This window comes from Ochotona curzoniae, unplaced genomic scaffold (genome assembly GCF_017591425.1).
Source record: "Ochotona curzoniae isolate NIBS_2020 unplaced genomic scaffold, NIBS_Ocur_1.0 scaffold_4683, whole genome shotgun sequence".
Taxonomy (NCBI): domain Eukaryota; kingdom Metazoa; phylum Chordata; class Mammalia; order Lagomorpha; family Ochotonidae; genus Ochotona; species Ochotona curzoniae.
In genome coordinates this window covers 3,448,330-3,468,174 of record NW_024467121.1, presented here as the reverse complement: position 1 = coordinate 3,468,174, position 19,845 = coordinate 3,448,330, and the positions used below count along the sequence as shown (strand labels likewise).

General features: G+C 39.2%; 1 protein-coding gene across 1 annotated transcript in view; it reads right to left on the bottom strand.

Moving 5' to 3' along the window:
• Positions 1–9,622, bottom strand: part of TMEM236 (transmembrane protein 236) — a 39,966-nt gene extending 30,344 nt beyond the window's left edge. The window contains exon 1 of the mRNA XM_040968013.1: positions 8,894–9,622. Within this exon, the coding sequence (XP_040823947.1) occupies positions 8,894–9,150 (257 nt within the window). The 5' untranslated portion in view covers positions 9,151–9,622. The remainder of the gene's footprint in view (positions 1–8,893) is intronic.
• Between the last annotated feature and the right edge of the window lie 10,223 nt (positions 9,623–19,845).

Genomic DNA, 19,845 nt, shown 5'->3' with positions numbered 1-19,845 from the left:
CAGTCTCAAGGCAGTGAATATGACAAATCCTAGATCTATGACATCTAATTTGGAAAAATCTGTTTAATAGTTACAGGACTGGGGCTGGTGTTTTGACATAGTAGGCTAAGCCTCCATGTATAGCAGAGGCATACCATATAATTTCCAGTTTGAATTCCAGCTGCTTCATTTCCTATCCAGCTTCCTGCTTATGTCCTGGGAAAGAAAACAATGAAGGATGACTCCAGTCCTTGAGCCCCAACTCCCATATGAGAGACCCAGAAGAAGCTCCTGGCTCTTGGTTTCAGATCAGCTCAGTTCCAGCCATTACGGCCTATTGGGGAGTGAACCAGCAGATGGCAGAAATCTCTTCCCAATCTCTCCTCTCTGTGTAACTCTGCCTTTCAAATAGATATAAAAACTTTGAATAGTTACAGCTCCTGATAATAAAGCATGGATTGTTGTCAATACATTAGCTTACTAAAAGGCTAATGAAAATAAAGAAATACATTGTTCTTATCCAACTTTAAGGAGACCATTATGCTAGAAAATATCTGGACGATAGTAGGAATTCAATAAATACTAAATGAATAGAAAAGTTGATAAATACCAACCCAAGTCTAGGTTTTATTTAATCAGAAACAATGCTAATCTGCACCTGGAATTGTTGATTTATTGCTAGGGTTTGTTTATAATTTATTTATTATTACCTTTAGAAATATTTATTTGAAAGGCAGAATGACAGAGGGAAAGACAGAGATAAAAAGAGATCTTCCATCTCCTGTTTCACAGCCCAGTGCCTGCAATAGCCAGGGCTAGGACAGCCCAAAGCCGGAGCCCTGAATTCTATCTGGGCTGCCTATCTGGGTGGCAAGATTTCAACAGTTTGGCCATATTCCACTGCTTTCCCAGGCACTATGGTAGGGAGCTGAGTCAGAAGAGGTGCAGCCAACTCTCAAACCAGCACCCTGAGTTAGAATGTTGGTGCTGAAAGTGGTGGCTTAATCCCTATTTATATGGAACCCTGTTTATAATTTATTAGTAAGTCTTATGGATTGAATGGTATCCCCCTACACACACCAAAAATTTTAAAAAATTAAAATGTTGAAATACCATACCCAGTGTGATAGCCTAGTAGTTAACTCCCCACCTTGCACGTATTGGAATCCCATATGGGCACTGGTTCATATTCTGGCTGCTCCATTTCCTATCCTGCTCCCTGCTTGTAGCCTGGGAAAGTGGTAGAGGATGGCCCAAAGCTTTGGGACCCTGCATCCATGTGGGAGAACCAGCAGTGAGCCAACGGATGGAAGATCTTTCTCTCTGTATCTCCTTCTCTCTGTACATCTGGCTTTCCAATAAAAATAAATAAATCTTACCAGAGAAATGTTGAAATACCAACACCTCTTATGGGTACTTTTTTAACTTTCAACCACTCCATTTCTGATCCAGTCAAAATAAGCCTTCTTCCGTCATAAGTAGCTTGACTTAAGTATTAGATTATGGTAGTGAAAAGCTGACTAATACAGAAAAAGAGCTCCAAGGAAGGGGACAATTACTGAAAAAGTGTGAGTAATTAACTGGCAGAGGTAGGGAGACTTAAGAGGAACAGGATGGAGAAAGCTGAGCAATCTATAAAAGCTGTAAGCATAGCATTGTGGGAAATTGTGGTGAGGGCTTAGGCCAGAATGAGGATTGGAACATGGACAGCAATCATCTTGTTGAGGTGATCTCAGATAGAAAATGAAGACTATCAGGAATGAGACTAAAGACTGCCTGAGACCATGGCAAATGAACTGACTCTGAGTGTCGCTGTCCTGAGTCTCGGTGGAAGGCTGAACTCAGAGTGAACGATCAATTGCTAAGGGGATTAGTGTGGGTAAAAAGGAACCATGCATGAATCAGCAAACCAGTGGGAGAAAAACACAAAAAGCTGTTCCTCCCATCATAGGCCCAGAGACTGGAAGGAGTCATGAGATCCCAGTGCCAGCTCTAGGGTCCGGCTTGCTAGCCAAGGGCTCTCAAGTTGCATCAGTGCTGGTTTAAGTAAGTCGTCACTTGCCTGGCTCTTGCTGGTGGCTAACTTTGGCACTGTCCATGTGATGGTGAGCAGCATGCAGAAGTCAGGCAGCTTCCTTAAAGATCTGACTGGAAGCTCTGAGAGGGCAGGCAAAGCTAATGCTACAGAATTGGGCCCCCTGCTGGGATGGTGCCTATTAAAGTTGTGGAAGTAAAGTCACAGAGAAGATTCCAGGAAGGAAATTGTAGCAGCATCATGAGATGCTCATTGCACACAGCATTCTGGGAAAAAGCCTAGGGAATCTGCAGACACTATTGGGCAGCCTCAAACAGCAGCTGTGTGGACAGAGATCTGCCTTGGACATACTGGGGCTCCAGACACGCCTAGGTGAAAGGATTGATGAAAAAACGTGAGTTCAGAATGAGTTAAACATTTCTGTTTGTGCAGCAAGAATTCTGACCCTGAGGTTACTCACAGAGGAAGCATGAGGGGTGGAACAGGTCAAAGAATAACTTGGGAAATGACTCTGCTCAGAAATGAACAGATTCCTTTTTACTCATCCATGAAGTCAAAGTTCTTCTGCTTGGTTTTCCAAGCTCCCAATTTGGCCTGAACTCTCCAGCACATAACATTCTTGCTTTCCACTCTCCACTACAACTTAGTTTAATTAGTTTGTGCAAGGTTCCACTCATAGGTGAAAGATGATTTCCAACCCAAGTCTTTCTGACTCTGAAACCACACTCCCACTCACTCTGCAATATTAACTATCCCATTGCTACTTTCTTTTCTAATAACCTGATCTTTTCCCATCAGCTAAAAAAACAAATGCACATTCCTACCTCAACTCCTGATTCATACTCCTTTTCTTTCACTTTATCTTTCCACTTTCCACTACCACCTGTCCAAGTCAGATCAAATCAAAAATTTCTTGTATGATTTTTGTGACTACCCTAAAACGCAGTGTTCTCTTAATAAATCTGAGTCCATAAACCTCATTGAAAACCTGCGATGCAAAACTGTGGAGTGGGCTGATGGGGCAGGGCAGCCAGGGAAGGAAGGGTGACTGAAAGGGCACTCTGCTGTCAGTATCTGACGCTGATGACTCCCTCACTTGGGACATGTGGGAGTCACATCAAAGTTAGTGACACAGAAACAGTGTCTGGTTGACATTTCTTGACCCTTCTCAGAAAGAACAGTGGGAAAAGGCCAGGAACTCAGGGAATGATAAGAGAAACAATTATGGAAAAAATAAAAAAGAGAAAGAATGTTTTGATAATAGCTCATGTTTTAGCTCAGTTAAAACTTGAGAATTTGAAATAGAGCCCCCCCACCCCCTTTCCTAATGCATGCTTACCAAATATCCTGTAAGAACACCTAGTTTTAAGAAAAAGTGGGGATAATTTTCTTAAACTCCACATGGAATGAGCTGGTAAATTTTTATACTTGTGTTTTTAAAATTGATTCTGAATTCCAAAAATACAACCATTCTCATAGGTGCTGTGGTTGAGATGGCAGTGCTTGATAAGCTTGGCACATTACAGTAAGCTCTGGGAGGGTACTCCGGAGACACAGCCTTGGGAATCATCATCTTATCACTGGCAGTTTATATGATGGTAATCGGTGAGAGCACTTACACAGCAGTAGTAGGGAGATACTGGAGAGCCGTGGCAGAGAGCTTCCAGTCATGGTCAAATTCACTGGCCTTTATAGGGAGGACAAAGGAGGTGAAGCTCACAGAGGGGAACAAAGGAAGCTACATCGTGGAAGGTTTTACTCACACAAAAGGAAATAAGAAGACTAATAACAAGAATCGCATAAAACAGAGCATTCCCTGTAAAGTCAGAATTAGACTGTCTATGGCATGGTAACAAGGCACAGTAGGTGAACCCTCTTAGAGTTCTTCCTGCTTTCATTTTCTGTGAAATACTATCAACATTTGGTTCTATGAACCAGGGAAAGACAATAATTTCTTAGGGGGGAGCTGATGTTCAGGAAATCCTTTTCAAGAAGAGTATAAGCATGTCAGAACAACACATCTATCATACCCGTGCCTTAAGACCATAAAAGCTGAAAAATTCCTATAATCTAGTGATACTGAAGCATGGTATCTTCACATGTCGGGAATGATACAGGTGTAAAAAAAATCTATGGTGCCCGGCGCCATGGCCTAGCGACTAAAGTCCTCACCCTAAACATGCCAGGATCCCATATGGCTGCTGGTTCTAATCCCAGCAGCCCCGCTTCTGAAAGAACGGATATGATGGGGCAAGGAAGAGAAAGCTTGCAGCTAAGTAGGACAAAATGTTTGACTCTGCTAGGTCTATGAGATGACCTAGTCATTGAGAGAAATAGGAACATGCTGGGAAAACGTTAAGCATTTGTTAATGGTATTTTAGCAGTGACCTCTCAGAAGAGCAGAAAAGAATGTGCTCATTTCCTTCCAGTTGGTCGTTTGTGCTACGGTGCACAGATGTTCTCAGTAGCGTGCAGTACATGGGTGTGTGCCACTGAGGAACATTAAAGCACATTTTTGGTTCAACTCCCCCTTAGCTGTAGAATCTTTCTACACTTGTGCCTCAATTTCCCCATTTCAATGAAAGACTAGAATTGTTCTTAGACATAAACGTCAGGAAACTAAAATTATACAATGTGTTTAGAATTATGCCTGGCACAAAGCAGTTGCTCAATAATACCTGTTCTTATTTTATTATGATTACAACTGCAACTATCTAAACAAAATTTTATTGAATATGACAAGTAGTGAAGCAAGGTAGAATGTATTCCAAAATGTTGAGGTCTTTCAAACTTGTCACTGCCCAGAAAAAGAAAATCCTATATTTATGAATAGACTGCTAAGTTCAAAGACAACATGGGAACCCCCACAATCCCTGCAGGATCCTCCTGTTCCACAGTGTACCTTCTCAGTTGAGATGGGCTCCACTGCCAGGTTCCCCTGTAGCTTAGTGGTTTTACACATTCTACAGAGATTCCAGGAAAGGCATTCACTGACTTACTGAAATATACTCACACAGCTTGGTGTTTGTGTAAATACCCTTTTTTCGTTTTCCCATCATTTCCCAAGTCCTTATGAAATATGACAAGTAATCTTTAAAAAAAAAGACACTACTTATTAAAGAATAAAGAAGTACTTAAAAAGAGTAAAGGAAAGAGTCCTGAGATAAAGTTAAGGCTTAGCCACTGATTTAATTTTTGTCTTGGGTCCTATGAAATGGTTTTCTCCCTTATAAAAATAGGAATTATGTCTCTGCCCAACTTCACAACACTGGTATGCATGTCAAGTAAGAAAGTAAAATATCAAAGCATTCTCTAAATGCAAAAAAATTATTTCCTAAGATATAATCATCTGTTTATTGCCTATTCTCAAAGGATAAAAGTTATAAAAATATTCTCCTAATTGAGGGATATCACTGATAACGTGCAACTTTGTTTTGTTTGTTACCACTTCTGTAACTTTCAGAATCATTCTGGAATAACACAAGATCATATTTTAAAAGAAATTATTTATTCAATCCAGGGTAACAAAACTAATATTCACTGAGTGCATCCTATGTGCCAGATACTATGCTAGAAACTTTATATGCATAGTGTTATACATTTTCTTAAAGCAACACTCCAAGAGAGAAACGAGGTTGACCTTGTTTTGCTCATGAGAAAACCTAAGCTCAAGGAAGGTAAATCACTCACACAAGGCCCCACAGTTTTTTATCACAGCTGGGATGTGATCCAGGTCTGTCTTTCTTTTAGCTTTATTGCCAGGGCACACCTATTACTAGCTCAGGATTCCTTGTTCCTGGAATCTCAGCTTCATAGAGTTCATGAAGCCAACGTGGGCCTTCACAGAGTTTCTAGAATGGTCTCATCAGCATTGAAGAATGGGAGTTTGGTGCAGTGGTTCAAATACTACCTAGGATAACTGCTTCCCACATCAGAGTGCTGGGTGTGAATCTTGGCTCCACTTTCAAGTGCAGCTTGCTGATAGGGGAGTCCCTGGAAGGAATAGGTGATGACTTGGGTAGTCCTGTACCACCTGGAAGACATGGGCTCCCGGTTTTGGTCTAGCCAAGCCCAGGCTCTTGTGGGAATTTGGAGAGTAAAATAGGTAGCACCTGACAAGAAATGTCTCTCTGTCTCTCCATCTTTCAAATAAAATGAAAATAAATTAAAACAATCTGTGAATGCTACAGATCTATATAACACTTCACATAAACAATTATTTAGATTATTCTTAAAAATAATCTGCACTTTAAATCTCTATACAGTAGTGATTATTTCTACATCATCTTCATTTAGCGTTTAAAATAAAATACTCTGAATTACTACAAACATATTATAACACTCAGATATAAATCTTTGACAATCAGAAACAGTATCCACATACACATCTTTTGGGGAAGACTATGTTTTACTGATGCTGAAAGAGTAGCATTTTCCTTGACTCACACTTTTCAGATCAGAAAGACCAAAAGAAAAGTTGCATGATATAGAGATTAAACAGACTATATAAATATGGGATCAAAACAAGGCCACTCTGCCACTTACTAGCTTTTTCTCTCACAAATGTAATCACTTTTACCAGTATCAGTCTCTTCTCATTCATAAATTGACAACACTAGCAACAACGCATCCACGGCTAGTCATAAAACTTACATTTAACTGTACAGAGAAGATAAAAAGTTCCCAGAACAGTGTTCAGTAGCAGTTCCTTCTCTCCCAGTCCAATGAAAGGTCAATATATAAAATAAATGAGACAATGAGGAAGTTTTACAGTTTCATTGAAAGATAACCTGCCTTCTATCTAAAGCTATTTAAAGTACTTGTGGCCAGAACACCCACAGACATAAATTAAACACTGGAACTGTATTTCCCAAAAGAAATCACTGCAAGATGTAATTTTCATGATAATTCAGCAGAAAAGAAATACCCAGAGTGGATATACAAAACAGTTTGATTAGACGCCACAGGCAAGTGGAAAACCACATGCACTGAAGAGTAAAAATCAAAGACTGCTTTCCTCCTTAATCCCATCTGCCCAAGGTCATTGGGGCCACATCTTCCAAAGAGACAGTTTAGAGTAGAGGAATCAGAGATCCAGAGTGACCCAGAGTCAAACCTCGTTAGACTGACTTCAGGAAAGTTGTGTTACCCTCCCTAAGCTCAGACTTCTTCTGGGGACGGTGGCCATTTGGCACAGCAGTTAAGACACTGTTTGGGATGCTCACATCCCACAGGTTGACCTCCTGGCTTACTGACTTCCCATACAACTTCCTGTGAACCACGCCCTGGAAACCAGCAGATCGTGCCTCCCACCATTCACGTGGGAGATCTCTGCTGAGTTTCTGACTCCTGGCTGCTGTGGGCATTTGGAGGAGTCAGAAAGCATGTGGAAGATCACCTCTGACTGTCTCTCTGTGGGTCTCTTTCTCTGGTTTTCAATTTTTTTAGATGATAAACTCACAACAAAGCCTTATGAAGTAGAAACATGTTTCTTCAAATCAGTTCTTGTATGAGGTGATACAGAATGAAATAAAATTCATTTTTTATATAGTACACAATCTGTTAAAAAAAATAGTGATTATAGCTTACTAGCAATACTTATCATAGTGATATGGAAAGATTTGCTTCCTGAACTAAAATCAGAAGCTTGAGTCCCAGGGTTGGGTGCCACTGTAAAAAGCAAACAAAACAAAGCAAAGCAAAAGCAGAAATGCTTTCCTGGTCTGTCATGTGCCAGCACCCAGTGTGTTACTCCTGCTGTCACTTGGGCCTTTTACTAGTCCTTGAGCCATGAGTCTGTGCAGTCAAAGCAACTCCTGGAGGGACCGGAGGGAAGAAGAGAAGGGCTGGACCCAGCTTCAAGTTATCTCTCAGGTGACCCTGGGGTTCAGGTCAGTGTTCAGAAAGCCCCCAGACCCGCTGATGTAAAGAAGTGCCAACAAAAAGTGGATTATTTCTGGAAGCCCCTGAGAGCCCTGCCTTCAGTGAAAGTAGCTTGACAAGGTTCATGGGGTCACAGGTAGTGTCAGGACATGAAGAGCATCTCCCGAACTCCACCCCTCAGTTCTGCTCTCCAGCACTCTCCCAGTGGGCATAGAAAGACCAATTAAAAAGTCACATAAGCATTACTTTTACATTATTGCCCTTAAACTGGTTTTTGCTTTCCAGTGTGGAGGAAAATTTAACTTATCAAGAAAAACATCCTAGAGGAGTAAGAACCAGATCTGAAGATATAAAACAAAATAATACAAACATATCAAAGATTATTTTTTCTCACTACCTTATATACATCAATAAAATCACTAGTTAAATCATCATATAATTCAACAGTAAATCTCAATTTATTTAAACTAGTTCTGTATTCTTATAAAAATATTTTCCTGCCACAAGAGTAACAGAATTTGTTAACACAGTATTTATTGCTCTTAAAAAGCAAAGCAAAGGGACAAATTTAATTTCTAAAATAGTTAATGGCCAAAGTATCCCTTAGACTTGTAAAACGCAAAGCAAACATTTAAAAATAATTACGTTCAGTTTTACACTGAAGATTCTATATTCTAATCTCTGATGATTTATCTAAGTTAACTGTGATACCTTTATGGAGTTAATACAAGGCACAGTCAGATCCAATATTTTCTATTCAGGCTATCACAGCTTCATGCTAACACCAGTCTTAACATATGCAGTTTGTCATTACCCCTTAGTAAAAGAGACCACAGAAAATGTACAGAAGATACTCCAGAGACAGTGATATAACTTCCCTTTTCTTCTCACTTTTTATATACATATATATGCCATGCTTACAGTCTGAAAGACAGTCTGTTAGAATATACCTTTGAAAGAATCACAGGAATTCCCTACTTTTTTTTTTATACTTACCATCCTTTAATTTTTCGGTAAAGATGACGTTTCTTGTATAAGAGAACTTTCACAGGAACCCAAATCAGTAGAGTCATTGACGCGACATAGGCGATAGAACAGGAAACAATCAGCCAGTAGTATGTTCTCTCATTCACATTTCTTGTCCTTTGATAGGCAGTGGCAAACTGTTCCATAATCACAAGTGTGGGAACGGAGAAAGTGGCAAACTCAAGGAGCTCAAAAATTAGGAGCTTGATGAGTCTTCCAGAAGCCATGCTGAGAGAAAAGCAGCGAGCAGGGAAGGTTCCCGTGCTATCCTCTGCCTGTGAGCAGCATATGGACACACAGATACTGAACTGCGATCAAGTTCCTTGTCCTCGAATCACTAACCAGCGAATTTATTCTTTTATTGACCCTCATATGGTTCAATGAACTTTTAACTTAACAACCACAGTCTCTTAAAGAAACAGGGCCATTGTGGAAGTGACCATTAAATGTATTTGCACTTCTATAATTACAGGCTAAATGAACTTCTTGTAGCTCTGGTAAAAATAAAACTTCTAGGCATAGTGTTTCTTGCTTATTTCGGCACAATACCATTTAAACAACACTTAAGCCTTTAGCACAAAGCTATTTAAATAATATTCAAACTTTCTTAAGTAGAACAATTTGAAAAATGTGACTTTCAAATAGGAGGGAGAAGTGAATGTAATCTAACCCCCTATTTTTACATCCAAGTGAATTCAAGCAAAAAGGAGTACTTAAACTGTGATTTTTGATGTTACTAAACTACATCTCATTTTTGTTTGCAGTTCTCAGAAAGAGAGTTCAGATTCACTTTGTAAACCTCCCAAGCAGGATCCCTCCTGCTCATTTATTTGCAATTGTGCAGTAATTGCAATAAAACACATATTCATGTTGTTTTTTCATTTATTGGACAAGAAACTAAAACAGAAATATTAGAAACCCATTATCAGGACTAATACTTTAAGAGCTATCAACATGTAATCCAAAAACGTAGGAAATGTTTAATAGACAATTAGCACCACAAAAACCCTTTGTCCCAGAAAAGAAATTTGGAGAGTTGGCACTGTAGCATAGCAGGATATGTTGCCACTTGCTCCAGTTCCAATCCAGTTCCTGCACCCAGGAAAGCAACAGAAGACGGCCCAAGTAACTGAAGCTCTACCCTGAAAGCTGGAGACTGGATAACGTTTCTGGCTTTGGCCTGACCTAGCCCCAGCCACTGCAGCCACTTAAGGAATGAACAAGTGGATGGAAAATCTCGCTCTCTTCTCCCTCACTCTTTTTCTCTCTATCATTATCTCTCCCTTTATAACCCTACCTTTCAAATAAATAAATAAAATCTTTTTTTTAAAAAAAAAGAAACAGATTTATGAGTATTCAGCTCAGCAATTAAAATGTTCCCATCCCGTACCAGAATGTCTGGGTTTGACTCTCTCCTCTACTTTGGATTCCAGCTTCCTGGTAATGTGCACCCTGGGACGTAGCATATATCAGCTCAAATATTTTGATCCCTGTCACTCACAGAAAGCTGGGCTGTATTCTCAGCTCCTGGCTTTGGCCTGGTCCAGATCTGACAACTATGGAGCAAACCAGAAGAGGAAAGGTCTCTCTCTGCTTAACTTTCAAAGAAAAATAAATTTTCAAGAAACCAAATCTGAATACCTGAACACCTAGAATGAGAACTTCACTAGGTGTTAGGGTGTGGAGATAAACAAATATCCTTAAAATCTTCCAGTTTGATAGAGGAAACAAATGTATGAACAACAAAAAGAACAAAGGTCACAGTATAAATCAAAGGCTATGCCAACAGAGGAACTTCACCTTCAGACTGTGGGAAGGGGAGGATCAAGGTGCGTATGGGGGTTGGAGGGAAGGTAACAATTCAGACAGAAAACAAAACAGGCAAGGAGGCCACAGTGGCTGATGAGAGCTGGAAGTGGTTCTGCAGGGAACATAGGAGGAAACGGTGGGAATCAATGAGGGTCGAAATACAAATGTCCAAGTAAGGATCAGGAGTATGTGAGTGTGTGACAAGCAGTGAACAAGCAGTGGGTTCTGAACACAGGAGTCATTGGATGATTTGGAAAGCAAGTCAGTGCTGATGTAAAGGACAGAAATAGTACCACGAGGAGACAGGGAAGCCAGCAGAGAGACAGAGGAGCCTGGGCAAGCGATAAGAGCCTCAGCTAACACTTAAGAGAGCAGGGGTGCTAAGAACACTGTGCCACCAGATCCTGAGTTCACTACCTTCTACATACTGCTTCTTTCTCTTGCTGGGCCTTTAGCAGAAGACGCCCTGCACTGTCTGACTCTTAAGACGCTTTCTAGCACTCTGCTGTCAGCTTAGGATTAATCCGTTCTGCTTTCTACTGTAAAGCACTATGTCAGCTGATCTCCTCAACTATATCCAGTTATTTTATTTGAGTTCAAATATGAAATCCACTAAATTCTGGTAGAAGACCACTCAAATTCTGAGTAACCAGTGCTATGTGGTATATACTTTATGTATGACTAGGAAGAACTTTGTAAAGAATTGCTTAAGAAAAAGTCTGACTCCAGGGGAAAAAATAGGTGTCTTGCACAGGTCTGTAATTTCATTACCCAATTTTTCTTGCTCTTTTAGGGAATTAAATAAGTTCTAGCTTTGTATTTCTCATCTGTAACTTCCTTCTGGTTTATAATCTCTCTTCACTTTTACCTCCAAAGACAAAGCCAAGAGCATTAACATTCACGTAATGTGATCTGCGGTTCTCCACCACATAGAATGAGTTATATTTGAGCACAAGGAGGGCTGATATTCTCACCTTCTAGCCCACAGTGAGTCCAGCTCCACAGAAAGAAGGGACTGTGCTAACATTGTCTGTTGAACGGTAACTGTGTGCAGATCGTGTCAGTCCCTATTTACTTGCATCCTGGTTGGGGAGCGGAAACAAATACAGAGTTAAGACCCAAGTCCATTGATGGAATGTTCTCAACAGGCTAAGCCTGTGAAGGGCTATCCCACACAAAGTCCTCCATCTGCTAAGACAAACAGGCACTGGGTCCATGGGATCACAAGCAGATTACATATGGCCTGGAATAAAGTGAACAATTCTTAGTCTCAGTATTAGCAATCTGAATTAAGAAATGGAAGTGGATTTGGTGGGCAGAGCTGAGAAGGCCATTATTTTGAGTAAGAATTACAGCAAGCCAAGCTGTAACAGACAGAAGCACCCTAGGCATGCTACCAATACTCAACAATTATCTGATGAATGAATGCAACAATGGAAGCCGGTTAGGGAAGAAATATAAGAATTAGTAGAAAGATGAATCTATTTTGGGGAGTGAGAAGATTGGAACAAATCAATAGGTAGAAGCAACAGCTCAAGAAAGAAGTCTTTCAATGTGCCTCCAGTATTTCCTTATAACCAGGTGTGTTTGTTTTTTGTAACCGGAAGAGCTTCAGCATAATACAAAGGGGAATATGTGTGTGCAGGGATCAAATTTCTATCAGAAACAACAAAAACAGTGAATGATTCAGAGGAGTGAAAACAATCAAAGCAGAGCTAATCAAAGAAGGCTTCTCAAAGGTGACTTGGACCTGAATGATTCTTCTATGAATCCAAATCAGTATCTGTAAATTGCTACAGCGATCTTCTCTATGTATTACAATGGCATTGCCTGTTAAAAATAGTTCTAGAATATTCATAGTATAGTGCAGAGTTGGGGAAGAAAGGAGGGAGGAGCAGGTGGCAGATGCTGTGTGTAACAATACAACTGGTATAATCCATTTTTCTCTGGAAAAATCATAGTTGTAGATTTTAATGCAAGGCAAACAATAGTTAACAAAATGTTCTTGTGCAGTCCCTGGAGGAGGGACCAGATGGGGTGAGAAGAGTCTTCATTTTTTTATTAATACTGCTCTAGTTGAATATTTCACCAGCATACCATTTAGAAAATGACTTTAGTCTAATAGAAATCTATTAAAAAATAATTTTAATTTAATAAAAAAATTTGTGACCTCTTTTTTGCTTTCCATTTTTTCCTGAAGTTGAAGCAGAATAAACAAATTTCACTTCCACTTATCCTGTTAGCAGTAGTGCTAAAGAGCAAAGATACAGCCAAAACACAAGCAGAAGACAGGAGGAAGCCTCGAGTAACTGTTTCCTGGCTGGGCATTCTGGGTGAAACGGAACTGTCTTTCCCTCTTAGGAAAGGGCTAGAAAGTGTAACTGCCGTCCTCCATCATCCACGTCGGATGCTATCTCCTCTGTGAAGCCTTGCCTACTCTTCCTCCAAAAGAAATTGAACATTTCCTCCTTTAAGTTAAACACCACCTCCCTATATCACTTATTGAAACATGGGGTTCCCCACAAAACCTTAAAGGAAAGCTCCATCTGCTTTCATCATGACTCAGCACACAATAGTTTCTTACTCTGTGTTTGGAAAGAGTGAGCTGTAGGAGGAGTGAGTGGCAGGAGGAATGCAGTAATCGCCAATTCCTCTTTAATCTCAAGGGAACACTGGCTTTTCTGCAGACATCCCAGCAGGTGAAATCCCGTGCAGTCTGTGCTGGTAAAATCTCTCTATTCATTTAGCCTACAAACTTTCACTCTCCTGCTTTGGCCCAGTTATAACTACCACATCTCCTTCCATCATGGTCATGGCTCTGCAGAGTCTCCAAATTAAGAAAAAAATATACCATCCCTGTGGTTTGCAGGATTTACTCATCTCATGGTGCATAGTAGGAAAACACTAAAAGCCTTTCCAAGCACTGACAAACACTTAATACATGCTACTGCTATATCTTTCCAACTCTATGTGTCTTTAAAAATGCATACTCTATAATGGATTTGAACCATGAACAGAAAAGGCTACAAAAGACTGTCTGATACTCTGATGCAAGACAGAGCCTTGAATTATTGCAGTCTTTAGTCTTTCTCAGGTATCATTTGCCTGAATCTTACCAACAAATTGGGAGGCAGGACACAGTCCTTCCTGAATAACCTGCTATCTTAGCAAAGAAAAAGAACATCTTTTGGGTGACATTTGGTACCATGAGGAAATAATGTAGACTCTAACTTGCAGACCAAGACCAGAGGAGATCAAGAAGCTTTAAACAACAACTACCTTTCAGCTGTGACCTGTTTACTTTAGTTCTGACCCTTTCCCTGCTAAAGGCCTCTGATGAATCCGCCGTGCCTTTGTACTGGCAGTAACGGGAAGGACAACTTAAGGGACATCTCCATGCCCTGGATTCTTTACTTGGGTTAGCCCAAATACTGATATAAAGAATCTCAGATACTTCTTTATTCCTGAGCTCAACAACTTCCTGGTAGAAAACAGATTGGTCTTCTGAAGCTGGACTGGGTCTTGTGGTTAGAATTCATTTCCCTGTAGGAGTGTTGATGCAGTGTTTTTTATTTTAGTAAGCAGAAGATATCATTCTGTCCAAGAGAGCACCTGTTCTCCACACTTCCAACTGTCACTTCCTTCCTGCAGGCAGGGAGTCAAAAACTGAAAGGCTCTAAAATTGTGAGTAAAATCATGTTTAATCTCAAGGCTTGTTCGTTGTTTTCAGTGAACAGGGTCTGTGAAGCAAAATGTGTAAACTTCCAGGAATGTTCTGGCATATCTGTGATTTGTTTCCTGTGACAGTTTGGCAATAATGTGCAAAAAGGCAGGATCTGGTTAGAGCGAAGCCGCTGCCAGGATCAGGTTGGACAGACAGAGCCTGCAGAAGAAGTAAAATTCTACCTCTGGGCCTAATTTACTGATTAGTTATAATTTCTAAAGAGTTGTTAATCCTTACAAACAAGTGTTACAAAATCAACCACATTATATATGCTCCTTTTACCAATGTTATGTACCAAAAGTCTGGACAAAGTAAAATTTCACCTGTCTGGCTATTAAATAAGGAATCTGTAAGGGCAAAGACAACATCATATTCCCTTCTGTAACTTTTATAATTGGTGACTGTATTCCTAAAATAATAAAATATACAGAATGGTTTAAACTATTTAAAATAATTATGTTCCATGCAAGGTTTGTCTACTATAATTACCCGGGTCTTGTAACAGGAAGAACCAGCACACAAATTGTGTGTAAATAGGAGCTTAGAGTGGGAGAAACAATTATAAAGAAAAAAGGAACTCCACTCCATACAATTTTCAAATTTATGTTTCAAAAGACTTCCACAATCTGAGCTATCAATTCAGTTACTTCAGAGTAACAAATTTAAGCAAATAAGACTCTTCCAGTGCAGTACTGTTGTAATTAATTAGTATGAATTTATCCCCAAATTTACAAGGATGCTTTATCCTAAACCTCCAAAATCTTCACTTTCAATGACTTAATGTTTATAGCTCTTCAATTTTTGCTTATTTAAAATAACTTTAAATTAGTTACCAATCCTGCCCATGTTCTCAAAATAATAATAATAATTTCCCACTTAATTTTATCAATGTGAATAAAATTATTAAATTTCCAAGTGATTTGCCTCAATGCATTACTCTCTAACTCCACTAGGTGGTGCAAATATGGTTTGTTTATGCAGATTTTGAGCTGACTGTGGATTTGGCATCTTGAACTTAAATTCCCCATTAAAAAAACAATTAGGATATAAATGGATACAAGATACATACATAATTATGAGCCACATCAGGGTGCTCCAGTGAAAAGAGAACTATATACCTGATGGTGGTCCTATAAGGCAACAATGATACTGCACCATCCCTAACCACTGGTGGCCTCACAGCAGCAGTGCAAGGCATCACTGAGGTGTGGTGGTAACACTGCTGTTAACAAACCTGTCTAGACACACATATGCCATTGTATTACGGATGCCTACAATACCCGGAGCAATAGGCTATCACACAGAGCCTAGATACATAGTAGGCTATACCACTGAAGTTTGAACATGTGCTACAACATTTACACAAGGACAAATCACTTAAAGATGCCTTTCTCAAAAGATGTTCCCAGGTGCCCCAAGATTGTTCCTCTTGCAATGTGCAAATATGGCCAATTTAGTTTTATAAACATTTCATGAGGTAAATCAAAAGCTTCTCCTCATTAAAAGTTGCCCTCTCCTGTTGCGGCTTCCTAGCTTTAACCTTTTAGAATAAAACAGAAGGAACGTCCTTCGTCTTGCTGGCTCAGGTAAGCTGGGTTCCTTCTGATTATTATTTCTTAATTGATCTGTTTCAAAGTTCACTTTGATTAGGTGGCACTTAGCATGAGAGGGACTCCATCATGGTTCTGTCTGCACTGCTGAGTCCCAGAGCAACAGCCTTATCTAAAAGAATGGCTTTGCACAAACTTCATTTAACAGAAATCTTGCTGAATTCTTTGAAATTATTATTATTATACTATTACAATTTTTGGAAGGCATCGAAACAAAGAGCTTCCATCTACTGGTTCACTTCCCACATGCCCAAAACAGCCAGGGCTGCTCCAAGACCAGGCCAGACGCTGGAAACTTCATCTGGGCCTCACACAGGGGTAGCAGGAACCCATCTATTTAAATCACCAAATGATTCCTCTCACCGTGTGACTGATCAGGAACCTGAATCAGGAGACAGACCCAGCACCTGAATCCAGGCATAGAGCAGGTGGGCACCGTAACCAGCAGCTTTCCTGCTGTGCTAAACGCTGCCCCTTAGACTGGATTTCAAGGTCCTAGCCTTTTAAAAATAAATAAATAGATAAAAACATTGAAAGGACTGAAGCCTATATCTATCGCAATGAGAGAAGGTGCACAGGGTGAAGTCCAGGGGCACAGAGGCATAGGTCAGGTACACTCGCCCAGCTAGACACCTGAGCAATGGACATGGTCAGCGCTCCTGCAACAAGCAGCCACAGGAAGCGTTGCCCAGCAGGAAAGCTCACTGGAGATAAGTTCCCAGGGGGATTTAAATGGGCATTGATTTCATTCCAATTCTTTGGAATGTTCCAAAATCCTAATCCCTGAGAAGGAAAACAGAGGTTCAGCATAAACCGCTTAGGTCCAGCAAGCTATATTTGTCAATCTGGGGAACAATGGAAACCCCAAGCCCAGATGGCAGCCATGGGTCAACTCAGCAATAAGTCTCTCAAAACAGTACGGACACTGTCTTAATTTTCTGTTCAATTACTCATCATCAAGGCCCACTCGGATTCACATGCTAAACTCTGTCTTCATCTGTATGTTATTGTTAAATTGAGACACTTAGAATTTAAGAAATGAGAAATACACACAAATTAAGGTTATATTTTTTACAACTGTTGATATGCATGTTTTCAAAACCCATCTTGCCAATTTGTGGAAGCAAATTTTTTGTTCTTGTATTTCTTAAGTGTAGACAAACCAAGTACATGTACATGGCTAGCTAATCATAATATCATAATAAGCACAGAAGTAGAATGTTATGGCTTAAATTACCACCACAGATATGCTTGATTTCTGATTTTAATACTTACTTAGCATCTGACATAGACATTAAATCTCAATGACTTTCCTCTATAATAATAACATGACTTTGAACTTGTATCACAGGACCAATAGTAAATGGCTGATAGACTGATTCAGACTGGCAATAAATTCATTAGCTTCAATAATTAAGAATGCTAAATGACCGAACAATGCTAATTGCTAGCACGATCCAGGTTTGCTGATATTAAAAAACGTTTTGAAAAGATTTGGCCAACCCTGAAATAAGTACCTGGATTCACAATGGTGCAGTAAGAATGACCTGCTGTGACAGGACCTCAAATCACACTGTTACCCTGGAAAAAAAAGAGAGGGACACATCAGTCACCATATCACCAGTCTCCGTTTTTATCTTTCCTGGAAGATGCCAAGCACTACAAAACATGGGATCCTACCAGCATGCTTTCCTAACAGAAAGCGTTTTAAAGAACATATGGACTTACAGGTAATCACACAGATTCTTTGGTTTTTGATTTATATAGATCATATATATATGATCAGGAATAAAACTTGTTCATCTTTGCAGGCCCTATAAACACAAGAAGCTCCACCAGTAGGTGGAACAAGATCAGGGCAACTCGAGATCTAGGTGGGGAGATTTAAACTGACTCCATAGGACAGATGTTCAAAGGCTGGCTGCATAGATGAGTTTTAAGGCATTTTTGAAGCCCCAGAACTTCTGTGTAAAACTTTGGGCAAGAGTACTGTAAGAGAGTCCATAGCTTTATTCAACTTTCTAAATGGGAAAATATATGTGAAACCTTAGGGCAAATGGGTTATCTTAATTAAATAGGAGCAGGTCATGTCATATATAGCATATAGAATTCTGCTAGAATATCTTCTTAATAGTTCTTGTATTTTGAGGAACAGATAGTCTTAAAACAAATCACAGAATCACTGCTTTGATTACTCAAAGTACTTTAAGTGAAGCTTTCTTCTCCTCTTCCAGATCAATTAAACCATAATCTCCATGCAAACGAACTGGCAATTTGTATCTTATCAACACCAACATCGTTTGGGGAATGGGATACTTCAGCATCTTTAGAATCCATGACGGGTTAGACATTTTAGAATGATCTTTATGGATTTGAGTCTATGGATAAAGATTTGTAATACTTCTCTAGTCTTGAGGTTTCACAAGGAAAGTGATATTTTAGGAAGGCACTGTTAAAGCTGCCAGAAAATAAAACTCTGAAGTTATCTGTATATAAATTATCTCTTAAAAATCATTACTTAATATATTTAATATCTAATATACTTTTATTTTATATTACTATCTATTATATATTTAATATATTGATATATTTATATATTATTACCTATTATATATTTTATATATTATTATATAGTATATGTTATATTTATTTAATATTTAATATATTTAATATATACATGATAACTCATTCTTTAAGTCTGTTACGGCAAGTTACGCATGAAAGCTAGCAACAGCTAACTCTAGTACAATATATTAGAAAAGCATCAACCGTGTGATCTATAACTCATTCTTCAGATTGTACAATGATACATTAGTTACTGTTCCTATGATTGTTGACACAATCCAGAGGTCTCACATATTAAGCAAATCAGTTATATAGTATCAGAACTTTCCAAATATACTATAAGAACAAAAAATCACGAATTGACTGCCTTATAAGTCCTTTTCCAAATCATCTGTTAAATCTCTATTACACATTTTTCAAGATTCAATCTCAGCAGCACCACCTATTGATAAATTCAGTAATTTAAATTCAGAAAGTCTTAGCAATTTAGATATTAAATAATTAGAAAATATCTATCACGTTTGGCTTTTACAAAATAATCTGTGTAACTGCTAGAAGAAAATTTTAATATTTTAGCATTTTTCAGGGAAGTATTTCAAGTTGCATTAAATGGCAGTGCATTCCTTAATCCAAAATATCCCTAGCATACTGTCTCATTTCCACGTGCTAGCTCCTCCTTATTCTTCATTCCATTTGGGTTAAGCCAGTTAGAGAATTGACAGGAGACTGGAGAGTAGTCCCAGCTCTGTCAGCTGTCCCACCTCCACAGTCCAGTGGCTCTACACATTTGCAGCTTGATACTTTCCCTGGTTGGCTGAGGGGTGGTGACAGTGGAGTCACTAATGTCCCATCTGTTCCCCTCATCTTCAGTTATTCTTTAACGAAAGCCTTTGGCTGAATCTACTGAGTGTAATTTCCTGAAAGCTCTGGCTGACAGAGAGCCCTTTGGAGACTTAGCTTGTGTGCTGTGAAATGCAACTGATCATTCATTCAACACTTAATATGTAAATAATTTGGAAAGATCTTGCCTTTGTGTATTGGTAGATACAAAAATGAAAACACTCCCTCAATATTCTGAAGAAATTCATATTAACATACATATGGTGACATGGGATACAAGCAAGTTTTTAAAGAAAAATGATGCAGTGTAACTTTTCATTTCTAAACCATTTATCCTTAATTTTTCATATTAGAAAGGCAGGCATCTGCTCAAA